The 27,387-nt window shown below is 36.8% G+C and overlaps 1 protein-coding gene across 2 annotated transcripts in view; it reads right to left on the bottom strand.

The window, feature by feature from the left end:
• The window catches only part of LOC139721181 (sodium/potassium/calcium exchanger 5-like), a 49,524-nt gene extending 22,337 nt beyond the window's left edge, over positions 1-27,187 (bottom strand). Inside the window, exon 1 of one of the 2 annotated variants that reach the window (XM_071632508.1) lies at positions 26,663-27,187. In XM_071632508.1, coding sequence (XP_071488609.1) covers positions 26,663-26,912 — 250 coding nt within the window. In that variant the 5' untranslated portion in view covers positions 26,913-27,187. The remainder of the gene's footprint in view (positions 1-26,662) is intronic. The other variant, XM_071632509.1, reaches the window with a different exon arrangement.
• Positions 27,188-27,387: the final 200 nt, after the last annotated feature.

Below are 27,387 nucleotides of genomic sequence, written 5' to 3'. Positions count from 1 at the left end.
TATGAGACTGGCGTCATTTATATCGTCAATTACTTTACGTAATGATCGAACTACTCTGCTTCTTGTGAAAGCGGCCGTCTTTACTCCATTGATATGCACGTTGTTATTGCTGTGTAGGAATTCCCGTAAACAAATATCTGTCGCCGTTATCAAGGGCCACAGACATAATTATACCGCTGTATGCTTTCGTTGCAGCTTCACATTCACGCAATGTAAAGCCCACTTAGTAGATACGCCGTATTTCGCGTTATTATGCATCATGTGATCCGGAATAAATCAAGTCTTGGAGAACGATCTTGTGTGTGTGTGTGTGTATGTGTGTGTTTTGTTTTGGAAAAAGAGTGATTTCTCCTCAAACGAGCGAGACTTCTTCTTGTCTGTACAATAGAGCCGAATGAGACAAACTAGTCCAGGGCCCTGTTGCATAAAACCCTTACCGCTGGACTTATATCGCTCCTTTCTAGCGGTAAGTCTTCAAATTAGCGGTAAACTTTATAATCCTTGATGCTGATTGGCTGTGACGCCTAATTTTGACGGTAGTTACCATTGAAATTCAACGGTAAGTTTTATGCAACGGGCCCCAGGGCTGATGGTCAAACGGGGGGGGGGGGGGGGGGGGGGGGGCATATAATAGCTGAATATCAGTACTTTCTTTTTCAGACTGCGATGAATGTACCCTGACTGTGACTGCGGACAAACAGTGGATCTGAACTGGTCTAATCTTACGAATCGTTTTCCTTCTGTTTCAGTCACTGCGTAAGTCAGCTGTAAGAAGAATGCCTATAATTATCAGAATAATCATAATTATTATGCGAAAAGTTGCAGTGAATGATCCTCCCATGAATCGGACACAAGGTCTGCTTATTTTCATGATTCGCTATAGGACTTTTGTTTGTTTGTTTTTTTCTTTGAAAGGGGGGGGGGGCTGAAATGTACTAGCTTGTATTTTTGTTTGGCAAAATGATCTGCTATTGCACTAGACGCACCTTGTGGACCTTTAGTGCTTTCAACAGGAAAATGGACCATGTGCGATGCCCTGGTCCCTGGCTTGATGTGAGCTACTACGTGTATATACTAGGTGTTTCAAAAAACATTTCCCACTTTTGATTCTTAATAATTCATAAACTATATATCAGATAACACTGTCATTGATATGAGTAATAGCTGAATAGTGTACAATTTGGTTGAAGGTGGTTTGAATATGAAAACATAAATCAGTTTCATGAAATTCATGCTTAATTTCACAGATACGTTCCAGATTTTGCTCTATTTTCAACCTTCTGTACAAAATTTCACTTTTCACAGGGGTCAATGGGTGTGTATGGGAGTGTGTGGTTAACACCCTGACAATGGTCCTAAACAATGGTTAGGGTTTGAATGCTTCATTATTTATTCATGAAAAATTCCACTATCACAACTAGTCTTTATTTAGCCTCTGGCAGAATCTGTGTAAACTCAAACGCCTGCCGATACTGTCGTTGGGTCTCGACAGTGCTCTCCCTACTTCTGAAACATGAAATTACAATGAATACCTTCTGTTCTATCGTAAACATGGTGACAGGAAGCAAAGAAAATCAATGAGAGTATACACTTGTGTAAATGGAGCCTTAAATAAATCTACTGTGAAACATATCGCCCCAATGATAAATGCTGCTGAACTCTTAACCAAGAATGATTTCTTTTTATCAAAAAGCGAAAAATTTGTCAGACTATTTAATTAGTAGACAGTTGTATTAAGATGAGGAACTTTAGATCATCTATGCTTATTTATATCCAAATTTAGTGATATGTGAAGCAAAAATTGAAAATGATTGCCAGCTGGAATGGAATGTGGTGTTTGCAAGCACATGGAAACGTGTGCTTCCTTTTTCCATGTGCATGCAGTTTACCCTTTACCGTGCATGAATCCAGACTAGCAGTGCCCAGGGCAATCCACATGAATTATTGATTAAGCATTCATGTGCCTGGGAGCGCGAGACTGACGCCTAGTCAACAGGTGGTTCAGGCATGTCCATTGTTCAGGGCCATTGTCAGCACACACTCACATACACATCATTGGTTCCTGTGCAAGGTTCAATTTTTGTACAGAGGGTTAAAAATTGACCAAAATCTGAAACCTCACTTCAAAATCAATCTTAGATTTAATGAAACTGATTTATGCTTTCACATTCAAATTACCTCCAACCAAATTGTACACTATTCAGCTATTATTTATATCAATGACAATTTTATCGAATGAATATTTTTTGAACTATTAATGATCAAAAGTGGGAAATGTTTTTTTGAAACACCTAGTATATGCACTGCACAATTCAAATGGACTAGATGTAAGCAAAACTACAGAGTGATATAACGGTATTACAGGTCTCCTTTACCATTTTTGACAAAATATGCGCATGATCTATCTGCGTTGATGATCGTGATGACAGCGATCATAACATATAGAAAGTGATGCAAATAATGTTGATGATGACATAGTTATACGGCAGCTGTAAACTTCAGTGCCACACTGAACGCGCACTGTTCATCAATAGTCTTAAAATGATTAACGCAGCCCTATCAAAACTCTCATCGAACTGAATCTCCTCCTCGTGATCCGAAACTTGAGCTTTATTGATTTGTAGGCGCGGGCAAATGACGTCATCAAACGTATCAATCATTATGCCAAAGTTGGAGCAGTGTTCCGTTAAGACAACCTTCATTTTCGTTGTTGTTACGCAAACTCTGCCGGGTGAAGTGAAGGGAAAATACAATGTACTTTCAGGTTTGCAGCTCGATAAATGCATCACGTCAAATTAAAAGAACATTGAAAGTGCCAAGAAATTTGAAACATGCTCCCATAACAACGAATAAACCAGAGAGATACTGAAACATTGCCCTATTTTTATTTTCAAAAAGGATAACGTTCAATCCCAAGAAGACGAATCCGATTTTGATAAGCCTTTAAAAAGTGGTATTTGTTCTACTTGCTTATTCTTGCGAAAGTCAACTTGGGCGTAGAGCAGAGTTGCCCTTTACGGTTAAAATAACTTGTGAACAATGCAACAATATACAAATGCAAATACAAGTAAGACAATCTGGACTGGTGTAGATTTGGCTGCGACTGCGAGGTCACTGTGTATTCAATGAAAGTCAGGTGACTATTATGTATACATATCGAGACAACGTCGGTTTGAGGCCTACTGATATCTTTTATTATCCTTCGTTCGAAAACAGAGGAATATGAGAAACCTTGCTCTTGTCATACAGTGAAAACAAAACAGAAAACCAAATGAAATAGCGGCGACACAATACGATGCGTCCTTGTAAAGCAGTGCATCAAGCCGTTGCCAGTATTATAGATCAACCCTTTCCGGACTGCTTTTTTGAAATTCCATTTACATGATTATAATCATTAATTGCACGGTTTCGTTACCAGTGGCATTGTCTGCGGTATATAACCATATCGGTGCCCAGAGACTTCGTTCTACGGTCATAGAAGGACCCAAGACAATAGCCGTGAACACGATCTGTCATGCGTTTAACGATTTATATAGATCACTCACAATACATAGCCTGCAATGTCACGAGAAAGGACTTTTCGCCTGTCCGAGGTCTTCGCTCGTATTCAACAGACCTTTGCGGGAATCAAGTTGGTTTTCAGGTCGCGTGACAGCGAGTCCGTTTAATGAGTGCCGGAAACGAATTGCTGGAAATGCAATATTTAGTAACCTTGCGTCCTCGATGGAAACTTAATATGAAATCAAATTCATATCTCTTGAAAAAGGCAGGGGTATAGCAAATATCAGCACTTTTGTATAAAAAAAAAATAGAGAGTTTCTCTTATCAAATCAAAGTCATGTAAAAATAAAGAAGTTTAACAGAAAGCTGCGGCAGAGCCACCGACATTATTTTCATTTGATGATTATACCATTTCGGCTAGAACTTTAAACCTTCGGCGAGAAGTTAAAACCTTCAGGGTTATGAGTTATAGTAAATGATATATCATAGGAAATAGTATGGTACAAAGAGCAAACAGTGGGAGTGTAATGGAGTATTTTAATCTCTATATGCAATGGGCAAGGATATTTTTTTTCAGATATCATGACACATCATTCAGTGAAAATGATTTAAGGCAAAAGGGTCATTGAGAATGACTGACCCACCTTTCAAGTCATCCAGAATAGTGAAGACCAATGCCGTATATAAAGAGAGTCTGGCCAACTCGGTTTTTGGCTTACGTGTTTTGAAGCCTGTGATTGGTCAAAAGCTGGTCCCGTGATCTACAGGCGCCATGTCGTTACTGAAGTGCGCTTATACGCAATGCCCATTGTTAACTGCCCCTTACTAGTATTTGGCTTGGTTATTTTGTTACGTCTGAGCGTACACGCTAATCCTGTGACGCGTAATACGCGCGGTAATGACATGGCGTCCAAATTAGCAGTTGGCCAGACTCTCTTGATACGGCACTGGTGAAGACCATGTACTGATAGCCTTCCTCTGTAGAGTCAACCGTTATTTCGCATGGAAGAAATTTACTAACACTGAAGGGGTGAGAGAGGGAGGGTTCGGTGCATTCTAGAAAGTGACGAAAACGTCCGTTTATAATCGAAGAATCGTCTAGGACGTCACTATGACGATTCTTTTTTTTTTTTAGATAATGAGAAACCTCGTATGAAATACGAAAGAACATTCAACTTTAGGAAGAATTCAAAGTTTATTTGATGAAAATTGGTTTTGAAGTAGTTGAGATATCCAAAATAAAGCAATTCTAATAAAAGGTGGGACCCACCTTTTATGAGGATCGCTTTGTTTTACTTTGTTTTTGGATATCTCAGCCATTTCAAAACCAATTTTCATCAACTAAATTCTGAATTCCTCTCAAAATTGTATGCTCTTCAACATTGGTTTCTAATCATCTCGCAAAAGAAAAAAAAAGTTTAAAGCTGAATCCTCACATCAACCAATATAATAGCATCCATTTAAAGCCGGGGTACACAACAAAAGTCCTCTTCCAAAACGAAGGCTTTTCTAGAGGTCTTAAAAGGTTCTAAACTGGTAGTCTGGTCATGACTTCAAAACAGCATAAATAGATATGATAGATGTATAATTCTATTCTATGCGGGAGCGAACAGAGTGTGAAGTTACAATGTATTTGATAGGATGGACATACACTATACTGCTACTTTGCGTTTTACCCATTCAGCGTTAATCCCATCGGGATATAAGCTGCTTCCAGAACGGGATCAACAGGGGCCTGTTGCATAAAACTCCAACCGGATTTTTTTTTCCGTATGAAATCACAAAATTCCGGTTGGAAGCTCCCAACCAGAGTTTTTATGCAACGGATTTTACATTCTTAGATTAGCAACCTTAAAAAAATTTAGGTTAGGCAAATCCCAACCTAAATTTTTTAAGGTTGCTAAAAAAGTTTTATGCAACGGGACCCAGGGCTGCTAGCGGGACTCGAAAAACGGACCTCGTGAGGAGTAGGCCTATACACACATGGTCAAAAAGGGTATACTAAATGGGTTTTGGTGATTCACACTGCGAAGGCGCTGTTGTTTTGCCCCCGTGGCTGAGACCATGTAGAGTAGTCACGAGGTCCGTTGTTCGGGTCGAAATTATACAACTTAAAGGGGATGGCCAGTAACTGATCAGTGGGAATCAGTGGGAATGCTGGGGGTGATTGTTCCAATCCTTGTGGGATTCATTAAAGAGTGCAAATGTTGTGTGAAAATTGTTTGCTTCAGAATGGTCTCATATTCAAGGAATGTGCAGTTCAATGTTTCCAGGTTAGCATGCCTGTACAGTGAACTGCACATCACTTGAATATGAGACTATTCTGAAGCAAATGATTTTCACACAACAATAGATATATAATGTACTCTTTAATGAATCCCACAAGGATTGGAACAATCATCCCCCAGCATTCCCACTGATTCCCACTGATCAGTTACTAGCCATCCCCTTTAACTCACTCCCCCACAAAAAAAAAAAAATCAAAAGAAAGCAGGTTATTATAACCACAGCTTAGGAAACTACGTCTGTCAAATCTCCATATATAATGTACATAACATAATACTCCTGTATTAAACACACTTTTCTGACAGAAAAGAAAACCACTAATATTTTGCCCTTGAAAAAATACTGGCAGTTACTTTAGATGATTTAAGAGAACATTTTCCTGCTTGACAGACACCATGCCCCATTTGAACAGATCCACTTACATGCGGATGACTTTTTGTTAGTTTGTTTGTTTTTTCTTTTTGTTTGTTTTTTCTTCTTTTTGGGGAGTAAAGTGATCTAATTTCATGATCGCCCAACCGCACATAACATCACTGTCACGTATACGTTTGCGTTCTGTCGACAGTGCAGGATGATGAAAAAAAGTACAGAACAAGGCTGAGTAAAGTAGGTCGGAACTTAGTGTTTATTATTATCATTATTATTATTATTGTTATCATTATTATTATTATTATCATCATCATTATCATTATCATTATTATTATCATTATTTTTGTTATTATTATTATTATCATCATCATTATCATTATCATTATTATTATCATTATTTTTATTATTATTATTATTATTATCATCATCATTATCATTATCATTATTATTATCATTATTTTTATTATTATTATTATTATTGTTATCAACCTGCATTAGAGAAGAATTTGCTATACAATTGTATAATTGTAATTTTTCATTTTTGTTTTTCTCCTATAATATGTTTCGGTCATTGTTGTACCCGTGCTCCCCATCTCAATCTTAAACTCGATTTTAACTGGGACCTACGCTCAACAAGCTCGCTTTTAAGTAGGTTCCTTCATATTTCTTTAGCATTCATTCACAGATTCCAAACTTCATAGATCGACCACTATATGTTTTATATGTATTTGCAATATTCTATGTATTTCTCCAGCTGGATATCATGTACTTCATTTAATTTTGTTATATTTGATGTATTTTTTCATCGAGAAATATGAAAATAAATTGAAATTGAAATTGAAATTATTATTATTGTTATCATCATCATTATTATTATCATATGTTGTTGATGTTGTTGTTGTTTGTTGTAGTTGTTGTTTTCCCAGGGTAGTCACAGAACTGGTTCTCCCATGCCTGTCGTACCCATTCAGATACAACTGGATCAAGAGGGACATCAGCCTGACCATGTAAATTAGCTGTGAACAGTATTCGAACCCTGGATCTCGTGTTTGATGGTCCAGAGCTTCATCAGTGCACCACACCACATGAGTTGGGGCACTGAAGAAGATTTAATGGATAAGAATCTTGACTTTTAATGAGGATCCCAATTTCGTGTCCTGCCGAATGCTCACGTTCTTAATTGGGCAAGATGTTTTACACGATGTTCCTCTCTGGACCCAATCAATAATGTTAATGGCTGATGTTAGTACCGTGATTAAATGAAATGAATGAATAAATGAATGAGTGAATGAATGAATGAATGAATGAATGAATAAATGAATGAATGAATGAATGAATGAATGAGTGAATGAATGAATGAGTGAATGAATGAATGAATGAATGAATGAATGAGTGAATGAATGAATGAATGAATGAATGAATAAATAAATGAATGAATGAATGAGTGAATGAATGAATGAGTGAATGAATGAATGAATGAGTGAATGAATGAGTGAACGAATGAATGAATGAATGAATAAATAAATGAATGAATGAATGAGTGAATGAATGAATGAATAAATGAATGAATGAATGAATAAATGAATGAATGAATGAATGAATGAATGAATAAATGAATGAATGAATGAATGAATGAATAGATAAATAAATGAATAAATGAATGAATGAATGAATGAATGAATGAATGAGTGAATGAATAAATGAATGAATGAATGAAAGTAAATATTGGCACATGGTGATGCTGTGGTAACAATAATGGCAGGATCCTCTGGAAGCAGAGTGTTGCACTGAAGGAGCTATACCCTGGGTAAATAAGACCATCATAATATCATCATTTTACTGTTACTAGTAACTAGTAATATTACTATTGCACTGTACTAGCGTTATTAGTAGAAACATTATACGATTATCATTATCATTATTATTGTTATTATCATTATCATCATTATCATTATTATCATTTTTGTTATCATCATCATTATCATTATTATCATTATCGTTATTATTATCATATTTAATAATTATCATTATCTTTGCTAATATGCTTATAATCAGTCCGTCATGATTATAAATATCATGCAGAAATTAGCACCAGCAGGATGATTTGGTATGTGCATGCCATGTACACGGTGAGGTTGATATGTGATCTGGCAATCAAAATATCATTGCTTCCTGCTGTAGCTTGAAGTTTTACTGCAATAAAACTTTACTACCATTTATTGGGATGCCTAAAAACGAGAATATTCTACAAAAGCAAAATAGTATACAAGATCTATGAGGGATAGCATAACAGTATTGATCTTGCCAATCCTTGAGAAACGCAATGTATGTGGATTTAGATATCATAAATTCTGATTGTGAGACATAATCATCATTATTGTTTACTTTCATACGCGGCCGCTTAGGAAGCAATGATTGCTCGCGTAAGGCAGCAAGCACGCACACACGTATCCTCCGCAGGCAATGATGATATTAAACGAGCCATGTTCTCCAGACCATATGTCTGTAGCCGTGGGGGTCCCGAACCAGGAACGTCTTTTTGATAGTTTCTTTGTATATACATATATATATATATATGTATGTATGTATGTATATAAACAAACATAATTGCCCGGCGGAAGGCCTATATGCTGCGAGTCTACACCATAGCTTAGAAATAAACCCAAACAAACAAGGTATCATTTATTTCAGGGCTCGACACTAAGTTCTTGCTCCGGTGGCACGCCCGGGGCCAGCCCGGGGCCACTTAACTTTTACATTTGAAATTTTGGTGGGCTGAAAAGAACGCTGTATCAATCCGAAGTAAGAGCAAACACACAATATGCAAATTTGCATCTTAGTAGCCCAATTGGGCCACCAAAAGATATGCTTTTTTTCTTCTTAATTTGGTGTCTTAACACCAATCTTCAGTGGCCCTGGGCCACCGCGGTTATGATATCGCTGAGCCCTGGTGAATGACATCAGTACATCCTCGCCATACTAAAGGAAAAGGATAAAAATACTTGAGCTCTCTCAAGACGGCATTACAGATAATACGAGTAGTAACTTTCACTGTACTATACAAACATTTCGTTCACACTGTTGTTCGAGTTGTTGTCCCTGGATTGCATAATATGAAAATGTTAACTCTCTTAATCAAATGATTCTCAGCTCACAAAGTAGATTCTTTCCTGGATTAATGAGGACCTTGAAAGGACTCTTTCATTGCATCGTCGCGTTCTGTTGTCATTTTCACATAATCCGTAATCCCAAGCCTTTAACAATATAGGCTTCATATTTGCTGGCGTACTACTGCTATACTATGATAGTTTCCACACCTTTTACTTTTAAATGAAGTTATCATGATGAAGTTATCATGATGACGACGAGAATTCATTCCTATTTTTACTGCCGCTAATCGTTCTAATTGTAAACGGTTGCTGTCGACATCAGGGACCAACAAGGCAAACGATGGCCCTATACCTTCTCCTTGTTACCCCTCTCCCCTTCCCCTCTCTTCTTCCCTCCCCCCCCCCCCCCTTCATACGAGTTCACATTCTTTTATTGTTTAAGGTGTACAAAAGTGAATATCCAACGAACGCCTTAAGAAATAAACGACAAAGCAATTAAGGAAGTGTCATCAAAGTTAAGAGATATAAATTATGAGTACAAAATAGCATAAATGCAGGTTTGTTTTTTGTTTTCAGTGAAAGAAGGTTGAGACCAGATGTATATCTAAATTATCAAGAAATACCTGGGTATTGATTCTGTGCATGCTTCAAGCTGTAAATGAACTTGATGTTTATATCAGTTTGAGATCAATAAGCACACCTCATTCTCAACCAATTAAGATTCACTGATTCCACAGAAATGATACATCACTATCCTTAACAGGCCTCTTCAAAGTGAAAACCTCGTTTCATATTGAAGTCACTGTGGTAATAAATATTTTGCAAATCAAACAAAAGGAACGTTTGGCATCTCATCAAGCAAATACAAAAAAGTTGTGCCATGTCAAAGTATAGCATTCACAAGAGCAAGATCTCTTCATGTTGATGGTGTCTTAAGTCGAAAGAAGTCATCATGGGAATCTGAATCGTGACATCAGTGGGAAACCTATTTCAGTCACAATGTGAAAGTCACATCCCTTGCATTGGACCGTGTTCCGCCATAAATACAGAAAATACTAGCAAAATCTAACAATTGGCGGTACTAACTGAACATGATGGCAAATCGGTGAAAACAGCTGCTGAAAAACACCAATGTCGTGGATTTGCATGATATTCTTCACAGCACATGTTCCTTTTCACGATTTACGGCCATTGGCAGTCCTCAAAAGAAAGCATTCTGAACGGGAAACGGGATGACTGGTCGAACCAAAGAGAAACCCACACCTTTGGAAACTGACAAAGGACGTGTTGTCTGAATTTTTGGTCTATAGTACAAACTAAACCCGATCAGGGATAATCCTTTCCGCAAGTCTTCCCCTTTTAAATGTATGTGTGCGTGTGTGTGTGTGTGTGTGTGTGTGTGTGTGTGTCTGTCTGTCTGTCTGAGTCTGTATCTGTGTCTGTGTGTGAGTGTCTGTATACTGAATTACAGTTTCATACCTTGATTTGGCTTTTGTAAGTTCATTTTGGGAGCTTTATTCAATTTGGGTAATCAATGGGCAACTTTACCACCGCCCCTTGTGGGATGCATGACGTAGTCAAAGCTGATATAATACCTGCTGATGCCGCAACTGAACCGTGTATTTAAGCTTTACTGCAAATCTGTTATGATAGGCGATGCCTTTTTCCCTCTTCGATTTCTATTCAGATAACGACAGTCATGGAGGTAACTATAATGATTATGATTGTGTGTATGTTTTGAGAGTAGCCTGTGTGTAGGTGTGTGCATGAGTGGACCTATGAAGGGTGTACGGAATAGGGCATATTAAATAGGGTGTATAACACAGATGTCCAGATGATCAAACAGGTTGTCAAGTAGCTACGTACATTTTGTGAGGGGGGGGGGGAGTGTCGTGGTTTTTGTAATTTCATTCACACTGTCTATAATTTGTTTATTTGTATTCTTTGGAAATATTATCCTTTGTATATTCATTCCGTGTATTTATACATTCAGGTGGAATATGTATTAATAAATGAAATGAACATAATACTGGAAAAAGTGGGTGGATGTGATGTGTGTACGTGTGTGTGATTGTGTGTGTGTGTGGGGGGGGGGGTGTTCTTGGGTTATAGGAAAGTAAGATATGATTAAGCCAGTACAAGGGAGTATATAGGAAGGCAACAGGGTGCCGTATAGGTGGAAAGGGAAGGGCACAAGTTAGAGAGGAGAGCCTATTATGAAGGGTATTATACATGAATTGAATTGAATGGAATTGAATTGAATTGAATTGAATTGAATTAAACTGATTGAATTGATTTGAATTGAATTGAATTGAATTGAAATGAATTGAATTGAATTGAAGTGAATTGAAGTGAAGTGAATCGAAAATCGAGAGGAATGATTGATACATAATAAGAGGAGGGATTTTTTTTCAAAGTTTAATGATTTTATCAATATATTGTTCAATTTGTCTACTGCTTGTAACACTGTTTGGAAAGGAATATTCCACCCTAAGAATAGGGACGTAAAGTTATGGAATTTTATGATCAAATCATGCTTTCACCGCATGGTGGTCGCAACCCCACGTCCGAACACAATAGCTTGCATGATGAAGTCGTCAAATTAAAACTTTACTATTGCCAGTTGATTGGGTTTCATGTGTGGAAAAAAAAGTATCATAATAGGCCTAACTAACAGTTATCTCTTTCTATATAAGACTGTTGTGAAGAGCAATAAACCCTTATACTCCTCTTCTAAGAGTTACAATTGCTAGGTTATTGCAACTCACACATGTACTCACACACGCACACACACACACGCACACACATATGCGAAAGTGATGATGATGATGATGATGATGATGATGATTCACAACGTTCATTTTCACATGGCGCCATACCAAAATTCTGTTGAAAAACATTAAAAGGCGCAAAATGAAAGATGTTCATGTCGATTTCATAAAAAAAAAACCAATACAATAATGTTTAGTACACACTTCCCACGAAGCTCAGAGCATGTACACAGAAAATGTAATTACCGGGTGTAGTGAAAATTTAAGAGTGGTTTAGTGAGAGTTTTGTGAGCCTATGATAATAATGTTCACCCATAGTATTCAACTTAGAGAAACACTAAGGATTAATGAAGAGGTGATATTGCAAATTAACGTTACTGTTTTCAAAGCGGTCGCGAAAGAAAGAAACGAAAACACTGGAAGCAATTCAGGCAATCAGTTCCCGTCGGCGCACCTTGCCACAAAAGATAATATACCTATATCGGATCAAACCAGCTGAATGAGTAGCAACATGCAGTGACGGTGGCAGTCGTATAAAAAAACACAGAATTAATGGTAACATTTCGTGGAACTTCGAAATGCGAAAGTTTGTATAACATCCGCTTGTCTCCTCCTATAATACTCAATACAGACGCACACAAAGATTAGCCGTTTCTACAGTATGTCTAGCATATACACACCCACACAAACTTAAACACTCATAATCCCGCCAAAGTGTGAGAAGTCGAATTAAAGAGGAAATCCACCTCAAAAATGAATAGACTTCAAAAGAAAGAGAAAAATATTCCCAACAGAATGATACAAAAATGACCACAAAAAAAAAAAATCGGATAAGAAGTGAGGAAGATATGACATTTTGAAATTTTACATTTTTCGGAAAACATTTCTTGACCAATCGGTATGAATATTCAAATGAGCAAGTTGGCGATGTCATGCTCTCACCGTATTTTCCTATTCATTTCATATACAGAAATGACAAAAATGTGATATTCCAGCTGTATAAAATTTAAATCTTGACTTAACCACCCTAAATAAAAAAGAACAAATATTAACTCTGATATATCTTGGTATGAAAACATACCCTCAGTTGTTTTAGCCCCAAGTAACATATTTTTTCTTTTGAATTTTGTATATAACATACATTAAAAATGTTAGGGGTATGAAATCATCACCTCGTTCATTTGAATATTCATAAGGACTGATCAAGAAATGATTTCTGAAAAAAATGTGAAATTTGAAAATGTCATATCTTCCTTATTTCTTATCCTATTTTGTTATTGTTTGTATCGTTATGTAGGGAATATTTTCTCTTTCTTTTGAATTTTATTTATTTTAGGGGTAGATTTCTTCTTTTAGAGTGCAAAATCTGTACACTCCTTTATGTGTGCGTGTGTGCTATGCGTGTATCCGTGATTGTCATAATTATAGTGTTGAAAATATACATGCGCGACACCAGACCACAAGAAAGCCATATCGTCATTTTGTGTCTTCAGACCGTCCATAGTGAAACGGAAGTCGGAAATATGATTTCTCGCTTGAGCGGGAGTGGAGGTAGGGGGATCAACTGATTCCGCCCTTCCCCCATCAGTGATTTGTAAAGATAAAACACAGACATGGTCATGACTTAGAACTCGATACCCTGTATACCAGCGTGTCCTGATTAGGTTGCACCCACTTCCATTACTTCTGACACTAAGATCATGAGAAAAATAGCGACTCTCTCAGCTAAATCAAAGGGAAATAGATCTACTTATATCTGTACTTGTGTACGACTGACAACCCTCGAAAAGAATCCGATCCCCGCGTGGTGGTACACACTTTCAACCCACTCTGCACGGAAGGCGAAAGAAAAATTGAAACGAGATTTTTGTTATATAGGAACAGCGCGGTTCGGGGTTCCCATTGCGTTTTTTCCCCAGATTTAAAGTGTTGTACTTAAACAATGGCATGGAGTATCTGCTTTCTGAATAGTAAATGCATAAATGTATGGGTAGATGAATAAAGTACAATACCTTTTTTCGGTTTTATTAGGAAGTAACATTTCTAGCAACAATTGACACAACTCGGTCAAAAGATTGCAAACCCTATATAATGAATGCAAATATCCCGGGGCATTATAGCAATGATGTTCCTTTAATGGTGATTTCACGGACCAACACAACTTAATGTGAATGCTGTGAATGCAAAAAGGTAGAACACATCAGTAAAATCGGATGAAATTTGGACAAGCTGTTAAAAACTTACGAGTTTTACAACTTTTTAGTTAGTTAAATCTACCTGCCGCCGTCACGGGAGGTGAGAGCTATAAATGTCACAATAATATACGACAGGATACGAAATATAAAGAGAGTTCCACAAATCTAATTTGTTATGAAAAGTACAAATCCCAACGACTTGTTGCCTATACATGACATGTTACATTCGATGTCATTTCCATGTCTTCCAGAGTAATACTTGTAGGTAAGTCGAGTAGTCTTTCAGTATGCTAAACACAGAAAAGCATGTAAGATATCATATCTTATATGTGCTAATGCTTGAGGGGGAGGTGAGATTGCGCCCGGGACTCCATTATATTTGAAGTTGACCAGCTTTTGGCGTTTAAAGTGAACATCCAAAGAAAATTACCATTCGGCACATTTTTTTCTTTTAATTTTTTTTTTTTTTTTTTTTTTTTTTTTGCTGTGGTTATTCTAGATTCTTGTTAATGACAAAATGTAAGGCTTTTGCTCATTCCACGATGGGAAATGCATCAAAAGCAAAGAGAACTTCATACGATGTCTGCTGTAATGCAAACACTTCGGGATGAATTCGGGAAAATTCGGCGAAGGTTTCACTGACGTCATAAAATGGACCAATCTGACAGCAACAGACGACATGTAAAGCTAAAACACAAGTCAAAAGTGCATTCATTACTACTGAAGAAGAGGTTAAATTACTTCGAATTAAACTAATTGTGACATCTTCGGAAGAAAAGGTGGCACCGAAGGCTACTATACCAGCGCACAGCTTAGAAGCCATCACTGGAAAGGTATATCTAATATTGTATAGAATCGAAGGGCCATCGCATTTTCGAGTTTGAAAAGCCCATCTAACAATGGTGAATGTAATGAACAGCAAACCACCTGCACGGCGGTGCGGCTGAATGCATAACTCAAACAGCAAAGCCAAGTGAATTCTGACAATGACTTTTGCCGAAGTGTTCGGGGCGGGCGAGTGCAAGAGAGATATAGAATTTTACCTTCTTTTATACTTGAAAGATTGTCGTTACTGTTGCTGCTTTTAAAGTATTTAGATCATTCAAGTGACACGGCAAAGTATTAGATTCACATTGCATTGGTATGGCATTTATCCCGGTTAAATATCAATAAAAACGCTCACCTAGGAAACAGCTACACCTTTGAACCTGTGCATTGTCTGTGATAGTACATGCTTGTGCTTGCTCATCCCATTTAGTGACGTTCCAAATATCAGGCATGTTTCAGTAGGTTTTCAAAATAGAAAAGAGAATAGTATTCTTCTCGCTTTATGTTGCACAAATCTTTGCCGTGAGGTCGGGGGTTGTAATAACTTGGGCTGGCTTACGCTCTATGTACCATCTCATGAGATACTATTCATGTTTCATAATATCTTTGAATGAACAGTTTAAAGGCAATGACATGAGTGGGGACCAATGAGAATGTGAATATCCAGAATAAAGCTGTCCAAATCTATGATATAGCTGTTCTCGCGTCGAGTTGTTTTTGTTGCAATTGATTGAAAAATTGCCCTTCAGCGATGTAAAGGAACAGCGATTATTCAGAGTTTTAGTAGCATCTAGCCATGATGAAAAATCATAGGCACTCATACTCTTGGTTGGACTCGAACCAACGACCTCCTGATTGCTAGATCAAGTATCAAGTATAGACTATCTAACCGAACTTCTACTCGATAGTCAGTGATGGTTCTGATCCTTTATACCAGTGGGTTATTTGCTTTATTTTTATTATTGCAACACTCAACGATCACAGGTGCAATAAGATTAACTCGACGTAAGAAGCATTAATTTGAATAATTAATCCGCAGTACCCAGTGCTACAAGGGACCGTAACCATACTTAGCAGATAGATATCAACATGCAGATCGATGTTGATGGTACTGTTTCTGATTTTTTCCCAGTGCCCCCGGAGTCCCACAGGGGTCTCGGCTGGGCCCTCTGTTCTTTACTTTGTACACAAGCAATCTGATAAAAAATGTGTACGATAAGTTTCCTGGTGTATCCTGACACTGCTACGCAGATGACACACAGATGTATTTTTTTGTCGTTCACACCTGACGCACTTGCTCAGTAGCAAAGCATCACTCACATGGAAACATGTGTCAATTATGTGCGTGAATGGATGCTGCAAAACAAACTCATGCTAAATGACAGTAAGACTGAACTGTTATTGATTGGCACATCCAAGCAAATATCTAAACTTTCTTTTGATGGGATATCGGTTGGAAGTACTGTCATAAAGTCATCTTCCATTGTTAGGAACCCTGGTCAGTGTGCTTTGACACACATCTGAACATGGAAGCACACATCACAAATGTTGTAAATCATCATACCATATGATATACAATCTTAGACGTATCAGGAAATATTTTGATGAGAATAGTATGAAAATGATCGTCCAAGCATGTATTGTTAGTAAATTGGATTATTGCATTGGGTTATTATAATGGACTCCCTGATTCTCAAGTTGGGCGCCTGCAGCGAGTCCAAAACTCATGCGCAAGGCTTATCTGTAACAAACCCAGGTTCTCAAGGATTACTCCTCTTCTGAAAGATTTACACTGGCTTCCGATTCGTGAACGAATATTGTTTAAGATTTTGTTGATTGTATATAAGTCACTCATCGGTCAAGCCCCCAGTTACATACCCGAATTATTAGCATGTAAATCTCGCAGACATACTCATAATCTGCGCAGTTTCAAGGACACTCTTCTCGTACAAATTTCAACACTTATAAACAAAAGTAACATTGGAAGACAGAGCATTTGCCTGTGCAGCTCCCAAACTCTGGAACGATCTACCATTAGAAGTCCGGAAATCCCCAACTGTATAGCAGTCTTTAAATCACGACTCAAAACACATCTTTTCATTTAACTGTTTATTATCATCAAGCACATCAGAAGCTTTTGCAGCGCATGAAGAATATATGTCTATAGGTTTTGCGCTTTATAAGTTGTTTGATATATTACATTATTATAACCAGCACATGCAGCTATCGTGCGGAAAGCTCGGTATAATATAATAGTTTAGAGGATATGACGCTTGTCTAGCGATCAGGAGGTCATTGGTTTAAGTCAAAATCGAGTAAATACTGTATCCCTATATGATGTTTTGCTTTAAAATCACGGCTAATATACTAAAGGTCTGAATAATCGATGTTTATTAACGTCGAATGGTAATTTCTCAATAATCGCAATAAAGCTGTCAAAATGAATAAAAAAAAAACCCCGATGATAAATCAGATGTTCACTCAGATCTATATCATAGCAAACTTTCAGAAGGAGCAACGACTGTGAACGATATATACGTGGCGTGATGCTCCTCAACGTTGCGTTTGGAAAATAGTTTGTGATTATTTCGGCTGAGTATAGTTATGTATTTATAGAAACGCTCTGCAAGTCTATCTACTGACACTATAATCGCAACACACTGAGCAACAAAGTATAAAGAAGTTGGACATTTTAAACTATAATTTATCCGTACGATCTATTTCACTGCACCGACTTCGGACGAAAAAACCAACAACAACACGAGTATATTACAGTGATTCAATCTTTTGCACTTCGCCATATACATTTAGTCCCATTAATGACAATGTACCATGAATGACAGTATTAGTCCATGGGCCAAGACGCGAAAAATGGGTTGTTGGTACCATCTGAGGTGGCACAACCTTTTTGGTGTCATTTTGTTTGTCGGGCATAGATATGCTTATCAAGCTATGATAGCATTTCCAAATGAGTAGCTTAGTCATAATAAATGAATTTTTAACCAATTTGGTCTCGTATTTATATCCCTATACTTCTGAATCGAAACTAAACCGCTATAAAAAGAAGAGCATTGCCTTCTGTATGTCCACAGGTGTTCTGTTGTAAACGCGGTGCGCTTAGTCTTTATTCAAGGCAGCGAAGGGAATATCCAAAGGGCTATGATGTCCACAGCTGTCACGCGGTGCGCTTAGTTCTTTATCTAGACCAATGTACCGTTATCATATCGAAAGTTCCTCATAAAAGGGATTATCTATACTGTTTTTATACCACCCTATCAACAAATACATCAGTTTTAAACAAAAATAACTCTGTTCATTTACAATGTTAGTTATTATAATGTATTGTAGTGTACCGGTACATTGTTTTTGCATTATCTTTCATTGTTGGAGGGAAATAAAGCGACATTGGCGTGGTATCAGCGTTTTCACCGTAGCGTTTTCGCCGGAAAATGATAAATAATTGAAAGATACGGTAAAATTCACGAGGAATTGCTTTTGTTGTTGTTGTTGTTTTTAGATAAAAGGATATACACTGTATCATACGCTTTGGACATTCCCTTCGCCGTCTAGAATAAAGACTAAGCGCTGTGGACATCATAACCTTTGGATATTCCCTTCGCTGCCTTGAATAAAGACTAAGCGCACCGCGTTTACAACAGAACACCTGTGAACATACCATAGAGCTGCATTTTACAGCTCTATGGAACATACAGAAGACAGTGCTCTTCTTTGTATGGCGGTTAGTTTCGATTCAGAAGTATAGGGATATAACAACGAGACCAAATTGGTTAAAAATTCATTTACTATGACTAAGCTACTCATTTGGAAATGCTATCATAGCTTGATAAGCATATCTATGCCCGACAAACAAAATGACACCAAAAAGGTTTTGCCACCTCAGATGGTACCAATATCTGGCCTGGCCCATGGACTATATTGAAACAAGGAACAAGCAGAAAGGAACAAGTTAAGCGACAAGCGTGATGAAAAAAATAACGATCATATTACAATTATAAGCCCCAACCATCTCGTTTCGCTTCAATGTGTGAGAAATTCAACGCATGAAATGAATACAAAAGAAAAAAAACTCAGCAAATTTCAAAAGCTCATTACACTTCAATGAAATTGCACGGTAGTACGCTCGACATGAAGCCAATGATCCAGCATAGAAAAAAAAAACCAAAGAAAAGTTAGGCACAGTTAATCATAAAAGTGGTGCACAAAAGGAGCGGACGTGGTATAGTAGGATTGGGACAGTGCATGTTTCGTCATCCAAGAACTCCGCTTTTCACTAAGCTATGAAAAGAAATTGTAAAAGATAGATGTCCAAGTAATGAAAATGATAAAAGAGAATGGTGACTGGAAATTGTTACTATAAGATTAATGATGGTGATACTGACGGTGTTAATTACGATAGCAATATACCCATTCTCATTATCATTATCATTACTACCAACACTTTTCATCGGTGGTTGTACTAGTATCACAGCAGTATAGTTTATCGTCATCTTACCACCATTATCACGCTTGTTATGATAATATTGACTGATTAGAATCGACAACCATCAAAAGGTGAATGAATGCAAACTATCAAAATATTATCGTACACCTATCAAAGTTTATGGAATTTCTTTATAGTTCTCCCTCTTGTACATCTCCTATATCGCTGAATTTGTATACATCTAAAATGCAAGATTAACCTATCAACTGGGTTCCCTGAACTTACCAAGTTTTATACGGTTGTATATAATTTACAGATGCTTTATACAAGTCATAGTGAAAAATAGCATTCAATCTATGTAAGTAGATAAGAGGAGAAATACACGTACATTCCTATTAACAAAACCGTACCGCGCTTGCGCTCACTGATGGAATTGATTGCTGAGTTCATAAGTATTCTAAATATAAAATATTTTCTCTATCTATAAAATAATTGATATAAGATATCACACCTAACATATGAAATCAAACGAGCGAAAAAGGAAATTGAAGAATTGAAAACTCACATCTTCTATACATGGGTAGACGCTACATACGAGTATAGATAGAACACATCTATAAAAGAGTGCTTTCTTATTGGCTTCAAAAGGATACATCATCCTGAGCTCACTCACTTCGCTTGCATAATTATCTCGGTGTTTTGTCCCGACGATCTGGCAATATCACCACCAGCGGAAGATCCGCTGAAAAGCTGCGGAAATCATATCCTGTCTCATTTTTTGCTTGTTGTTTCCCACATAATTATACTCGTATGTTGGCTTAGCAAGAATTCATGTGTACCAAGAGGTTGTGTATTAACGGGAAAATACTGATTCACTAGAGCTGGTGAGATGTATTCACCTTGAATTATAAAAATGTTGACAGTATTGTCAACAAATACTTTCAAGATTTACGTTATTTGTTCTATGTATGTGTGTTCCGTTTATTTAGTTTAAAAAGAAAAAAAAAATATTACAAGGCATATTATGTTCAGAGGCCGTTGTCCAAGTCAAGCGATTTGCTTATTGAAAACGGTCTTCCCCCACCTGTACACTTAAAGATCTGAAATGAAATTCATGTATTTTTCCACAAAATCATATACTTGTAATGTAAAATCTTGTTTATATTTTCATGACTTGTGAATAAAATGTTTGATACTGTTATACTTATTTTCTGTTATGTACAAGTGGAGAAATAAAACTTACTGAAACTTAAACAATAATCATACTTTGACACTACCCTCCCGCTCATTATCTGTAAAGATCAAAACGTTTGAACTCACAATCGTATGCGATAAACATGGTGCGCATATAGATTACAGAAAGATAGTCATGTGCGAAAACCCTCATCAGTAAGAGTGATCAGTTAGACTGTAAGATTGATTTCAAATACTTTTATTTTTTCCCCGTAGAGTTATACGACTATGCACAGTTGAAAGGAATTTGACTTCAATAATGTCGACTTTGAAATTCATCATTACTATTTTTCGCCCTCATCTCACAAACTCGTAGTTATTACACCAGGGAAAAAAGAGATTTGTTTTTTTTTTTAATAAGAATACTTTCCTTCTTGGATCTTGACTTTATGGTATATTCACGTCACACTGACATTGTATGATAAGGATACATTTTTATTCTTTTGCTCTTCACCTTTTGTTGTCAACACTAAAAGCAAGGAAGAAAAAAAGGACCAAAAATGTTTTCACAAAACCCTGTTTCTTTTTTTTTCATTTGATGATGAGTTGAATCACAAAATGAATCAAAATGGGCGCGGAAGCGAAGAGTAACGAAGATGCAAAAGTAGAAATGTAGAAAGTTGATGAGAATTGTCACTGGCAATATTGACGGTTGCATGTATCAGGTTTTCTACAAACAATTTCACTTGCATACCTTTGGTGATTGCGCTTGAAAGACCTCAGAATTTATTCTTTTTACTTTTTAAATGGAAAGGTGAACAAAGAAATTGGGATTCCATTTTTTGATGTTACAGTTTACAATAAAAACTTAAAGATGTTATTCATCTAAGACTGTTTAGTGCTGATCATATCTTAAGCTGCATGACCTTCACTGACTGCGCTTAAAAAAATTCAGAGTTTATTCCTTTTTTAATGTTACAGTTTACAATAAAAAACCTAAAACTATTATTCATCTAAGATTGTTTAATGCTGGGTGGACCTTCAGCTGCCTTCACTGACTCCTGACTGCGCTAGAAAAACCTCAAAATTTAATCACTTTTTAAAATGTCATATAGTTTACAATGGATACTTAAAGATACAATTTATCTAAGACTGTATGCTGCTGGTCATACTTTCAGCTGACCACAATACTGAACAATGCACATGCAAAACAATCAATTTATGATACAGCGTCACGTATCACGTGAACATAATTTGGCGCCAGGGCGAACTGGTATAAAAACTCTCTGGGCGAAGGGTGTAAAATACCTGCTATCCTTTTCTAGGTATTTTTTCTTAATCAATAGGGCCATCTTCCTTTATATGGAAACAAATAAAGTTCTTATACAGAAGTATATATATATGGTTACTTATATCTATCTATGGATACTTCAGGGCAGTCGGTTAGATAAACTTCTGTTTAATATGGTTTCTTTTGCCAGTGAGCGATTAAAAGGGGTTCTCTGGCGTTTTACTTTTTACGTCAATGTAACCACTTGCAGACATGCCGTCAATGCCTTACACCGAAAATGAAAATATGTTTTTGACACTGTAATTTCATCAAAAATCTATGGTTGACTTCAAAATCGGAGAAAGATCAAACAAAAAGTACAGCAGAAGTTTCACCAGAACCTGACATAAAATAATGAAAGCTTAATAAAGGAGTCTGAACATCTGCAGTATAATTAATGTGCAAATGATTTTCCACAGACGGGAACTTCATCAGTCTAACAGCTTTTAGTTATACCCCATCGATAACAACCAAAACTGTGTTGTACACGTACACATATATTTCTCTTTCAGAATGTGGCCAAAGATGAATATCATATATTCATTTCCCTGGTAGTTATTGAATAAAAATCATTTCAAGGTTTCATAGTTCAGTATCACATCGATCCTGAAACAACGGTGGTAACTTATGTTGACACGCAAAACATTTTTTTTTTCAGGTAAATTGATTTTAGCCTGATGCTTCTCTTATTGGCTCTGATGTCTCTTCAAAAAGCTTGAGAGACAAGGCCAAAGGAGCCATGACCCCAGATCAAAAGGAATTCAAGGCCTGTTCTTGTTAATATATTGCATATATATGATATGTGGGTCAAGACGAGTATTACTCTTTTGTGAAAACGCATAGGTTATTTAGAGATACACAAATCTGTTATTCTTTATCCGATTCTACAAAAAACCCACTTTTTTCAGTTGTAAACATAAATGTGGAGTGACCATGACCTCTCACAAGAGTAGTTTCGAGAATATTTTTCCTCTTTTATAACATATTTCGTTTCAGCAACCTCTATGATGATTTCGTAAGGTCAAGAAGATTTCAAAATAAAGCTTGAAAATATACCCGCATTTATTTTGTGATTTCCATTTTCTTTCAGATTTCCTAATAATTAAGCTTTATTACAAAATAAATGAATCATTACTACCAATCTTTACTGGGACTGAACAATACAATTTAATGTGTGTTCGTGAAAAGTTACTTGTATGGGAGCTGGGAGGGATTCACATTTGCATTTTGTAAATACAGTAAATGATTTAATTTTGCGGGCTTCCTGTCCTAATTTGCTCTCTCTCTCTCTCTCTCTCTCTCTATATATATATATATATACATATATACAAACATATATATATATATGTTTTTTTATTTGTTTGTTTATTTATTCATTTATTTATTTATTTGTTTGTTTATATATTTATTTATCATTTATTTATACATATCATTATTATGCAGTCAAACCTCTTCGATCTGGCCTCCCTTTATCAAGATCTTTCTGTTATCCGGATGTGACCTTGGCGTGATTTTTTTTTTCAATCAAATAGTTAAGGGGAAAGGGGGATATCAGACTCCAACTCACATGAATTATATATTATTCCAAACATAATTAACACACATTTACATCTGATTTTCATCTAAATAAATTCAGGCGTTCACTACCCCCAAATCACTGAAAAAAAAGGTTAAATCTGGGCACGGTACAGGTGACCATTCATTGAGCAAATTATCAAATATTTCTGAACGCAGACCGGCTGACGAGGACGTTATATAACGTTCACGCAAAATTGATATGCCTATACGTAGGCATACATGTTGCTACCATTGAGTAGGCAGCTGTGCGTATTACACATTGTGTCTCCCATATCCGGCCAGCGCCTGTCTATGTAATATATATATATATTAATATATATATATATATATATATATATATATATATATATATATATATACACATATATATATATATATACTCCTAGATGGGTCATTTGGAAGACATTTCCATTTGTTTTATATGCAAATTTTAAAATACATGTTCAATGGCAATTTACGCAATGGAGACACGAAAATTGTCTCCTTAATGACCAGTTGTCTCCCTAATGAAGACACTTCCCCCCAATATGTCTCCCTAAGGTGCCAACTAGGGATATATATATAGATATATGTATATATATATATATATATATATATATATATATGCAAAGCAAACATACTGCAACGTCTGCCAGCAGCCATTCCTCCGTCACACCTATATATATATATATATATATATATATATATATATATATATATATATACATATATATGTGTGTAACATGTATTATATATATATATATATATATATATATATATATATGCCTTCTTCCTTCTGCATTTCTTTCTACAGCTCCTTTGTAACTGCGCGATGTATATCAGGTTTCTTTCCTGGTTATGTTGGTGTAGATATACTTATATCACGATGAGCCAAAAATATAGTGATGATGATAATGATAGAGGAAGTAATGCATGTAAGACAAGACTAAATATGTGAGGCAAAATCATATGCAAAAAAAAATAATATTTTCATCTTAAGCTGATATTCATGCTGTACTAATTTTGATTTTAGCTTTCAGTTTTTCACTATTTTTTTTCGTTAGTTTTTCATATTTTGTTCCTGGGAAATCAATAGAAAGAATTGATTACTTGTGTGCACATAGAGAAAGAGAAAAAAATCAATGCCTGGCTGAAAATATACACGCATTTTGCACGTTATAATGGAAGGTCAATATGTATTCATCGGGTACCTTTACATGTATCCAGAAAAGCTGCTCTTTGTAAACATAGCTACACTGGAAATGCCACGGCAGGTAGAATTATATATCATGAAAAGTGATTGTAAGATATCACTAGACTGGACACGAGGGCACTAATGCACGTTTGGACCTCAGCTGCATTCTTTTATCGGCCATGGGAAAAGTGGGTTTTTAGAGAGTGTAGCCACTGGAGGTCTATCACAGCTGAACCTAATCCTGTTTACTCGGTATATGCAAAATGTGTAAGTACAAATGCTATTTATCTGCGCGAGCAACACGTTCTTAATCAATTATTACACGACTTCCTTCTTTTGCATTTTTTGTTTTTCGAAATCAAGAAATCCCGTAATTGTGTGGACCCTCCGCAATGATAACTTTAAAAATAGTGAATCAATCCAAATACAATTTCAGGGTACGAAACTATAACTCATTGCAAACATCTTATAGAAAACCCCATTCGATTTACTTCAGTGGTCAAAGAGAAATGAGGAATTTTGAAAAGCATGTCAGGAATCTCTTCCCTCCAAGTTCTGTTTATTGTGTTCACACACAAGCACACACAAGAACATACAAGTGCTAAACTTGGAAGAATCAGACTCATAACATGCTTTACAACAATCCACATTTCTCTGTGACTGCTTAACCAAATTGAATGGGGTTTTCTGCAAAATAGAGCTAAGACGTTATGTTTTAAGACCCTGAAGTAGCATTTAGACAGTTTAATCATATTGGGTGTAATCAATAAGAAAATCTTATTGTGATTCTTTTGGGGGACACATTGTATATACATGTACAACCATGTCATTTGATTAGAGAAGAAAGAAAGAAAAAAAAAGACACACTTAACACAAATGTATATGGTCATATTATCTCAGGATGTCACAAGTAAATGTCAGAAATATGATGGGGCCTACATAAAAGTTTTGACGCTTCTAAAACTGTAGGTTCCCGAATTCATAGGCATGAAATTATACGGAGAACGGATATGTTTATCTTGACCAACTAAAATTATACTAGTGCAAAAATCAATATCAAAGAATGAACTAATGAACCACATGAATATCGCTCAATCCAGACTGTAGAGATCTCGCCGTGTTTGAAAAAGAAGGCTATAGGTTTCACATAACTGTACCATTACATAACTTGGTGCTGCGGACAAAGACAAGAGACTGGGAGTATTAAAAAAAGTTGATAAAAGCCTGGTACAGTGTATCCACTGAGTAATAGCTGTTTTAATTTGCGTTTGAAGGTGAATAGGGATAAGGAAGAAGTAATATCTTGAGGGAGGTTATTCCAGTATCTGGGTCCAGTAAACATAATTGTTTTCTTTGCAAAAAATAGTGCGAGTACGGGGAAGGTGATAGGCGTCACTCTGACGAGTGAAAGTGATCGTAGCATTTGGATATCTCTGCATAGAAGTGAATGGTAATGTAAATGCACACAATGCAATGTACAATGATGAACAAATATACTGATAGACCAATGGAAAAATGTAAATAAGGATATGAACATGTGTGTATACGTGTATGTTTTTTGCTCTCATTTTCGTATGAAATTCATGCTTTTATTGCTATCAATAATTGACCATTAGTAAGCCTACAACTTTATGGAACCCTGCCGACTTTATACACAGCAAATCCGTCTCTGCACATTTTATATTAGGCATTTGCAGGTACAGTTCTAGCACTGATATGTACACTGTACATACGATTATTATCATAGCAATGATATTTATAATACAAACATATTGTACCTACGAGTGAGTGTGTTGGATGAGTGCAGGTTAAAAACTGCTCGTTTTTATACCTCCACACGTTCATGTCATTGATCGTCGGGGCTGATGTGAAAATAAAGGACGGTCATATCGAGATGAAGGCTTACCCTTACCCGATCGTGCATTTCGATTCTGAAGGGCAACTCCTCCGTCGGCCGTGGCGCCGTTGAAATATGTGACAAGCCTCTTTGCGCATAACGGCGCCACGACGAGGCAGGCAGTAATGGCGCACAAGGCTACGAGGTAGGCACTTTTTCTCCTTCTGCTCCGGCGACATCTTGAGAACTTGACCGCACGTCCTCTCTCGCTGTGACCGAGGGAACACGAGACGGCGGACCCGTCCTCACTTATAACCATGGTAATGCGGCTGTGCCCTCCTGGATGAGCGCTGTCTCTTCTTCATTAACAGGTGGCGATTCAACACGTACGAAACGGAATGCGCACAAAGGTCTGGCGTCCACTCGCCAGCCACGACAAGTATCATCACAGAGCAAGAATAGAATTTCTTCATCAATGGCGCTGAAAATGCTATAAGGATCAACTTATTTCCATCTCGATATCTTGCCCCGATCGCTCGCGGTCGGTGGCGGATCCCTCGGCAGCATACACACAAACACACACACGCATGCACACTCGCTCCAAGAGTGGCGAACGTTCTCATGTGGCAGAACTACTAATTCGCCTGAGTCTGCTGTCTCAAAATGCTCGCTCTGCACAGGCGAGCGGACAATATTGTTTCCCACGTACAGGCGTAAACCATTGCGTACCGCAGTTTTCTAACACATTATGCCGAATCCACAGATCCATGAAGCGAGGCTGTGACAACGCAACG

The sequence above is a fragment of the Diadema antillarum genome, unplaced genomic scaffold (genome assembly GCF_040938485.1).
Source record: "Diadema antillarum isolate AM-2024a unplaced genomic scaffold, OU_Dant_1.0 scf00000139, whole genome shotgun sequence".
NCBI lineage: Eukaryota > Metazoa > Echinodermata > Echinoidea > Diadematoida > Diadematidae > Diadema > Diadema antillarum.
The sequence above is the reverse complement of the archived record's forward strand: the minus strand, read 5'-3'. Positions and strand labels throughout refer to the sequence as shown.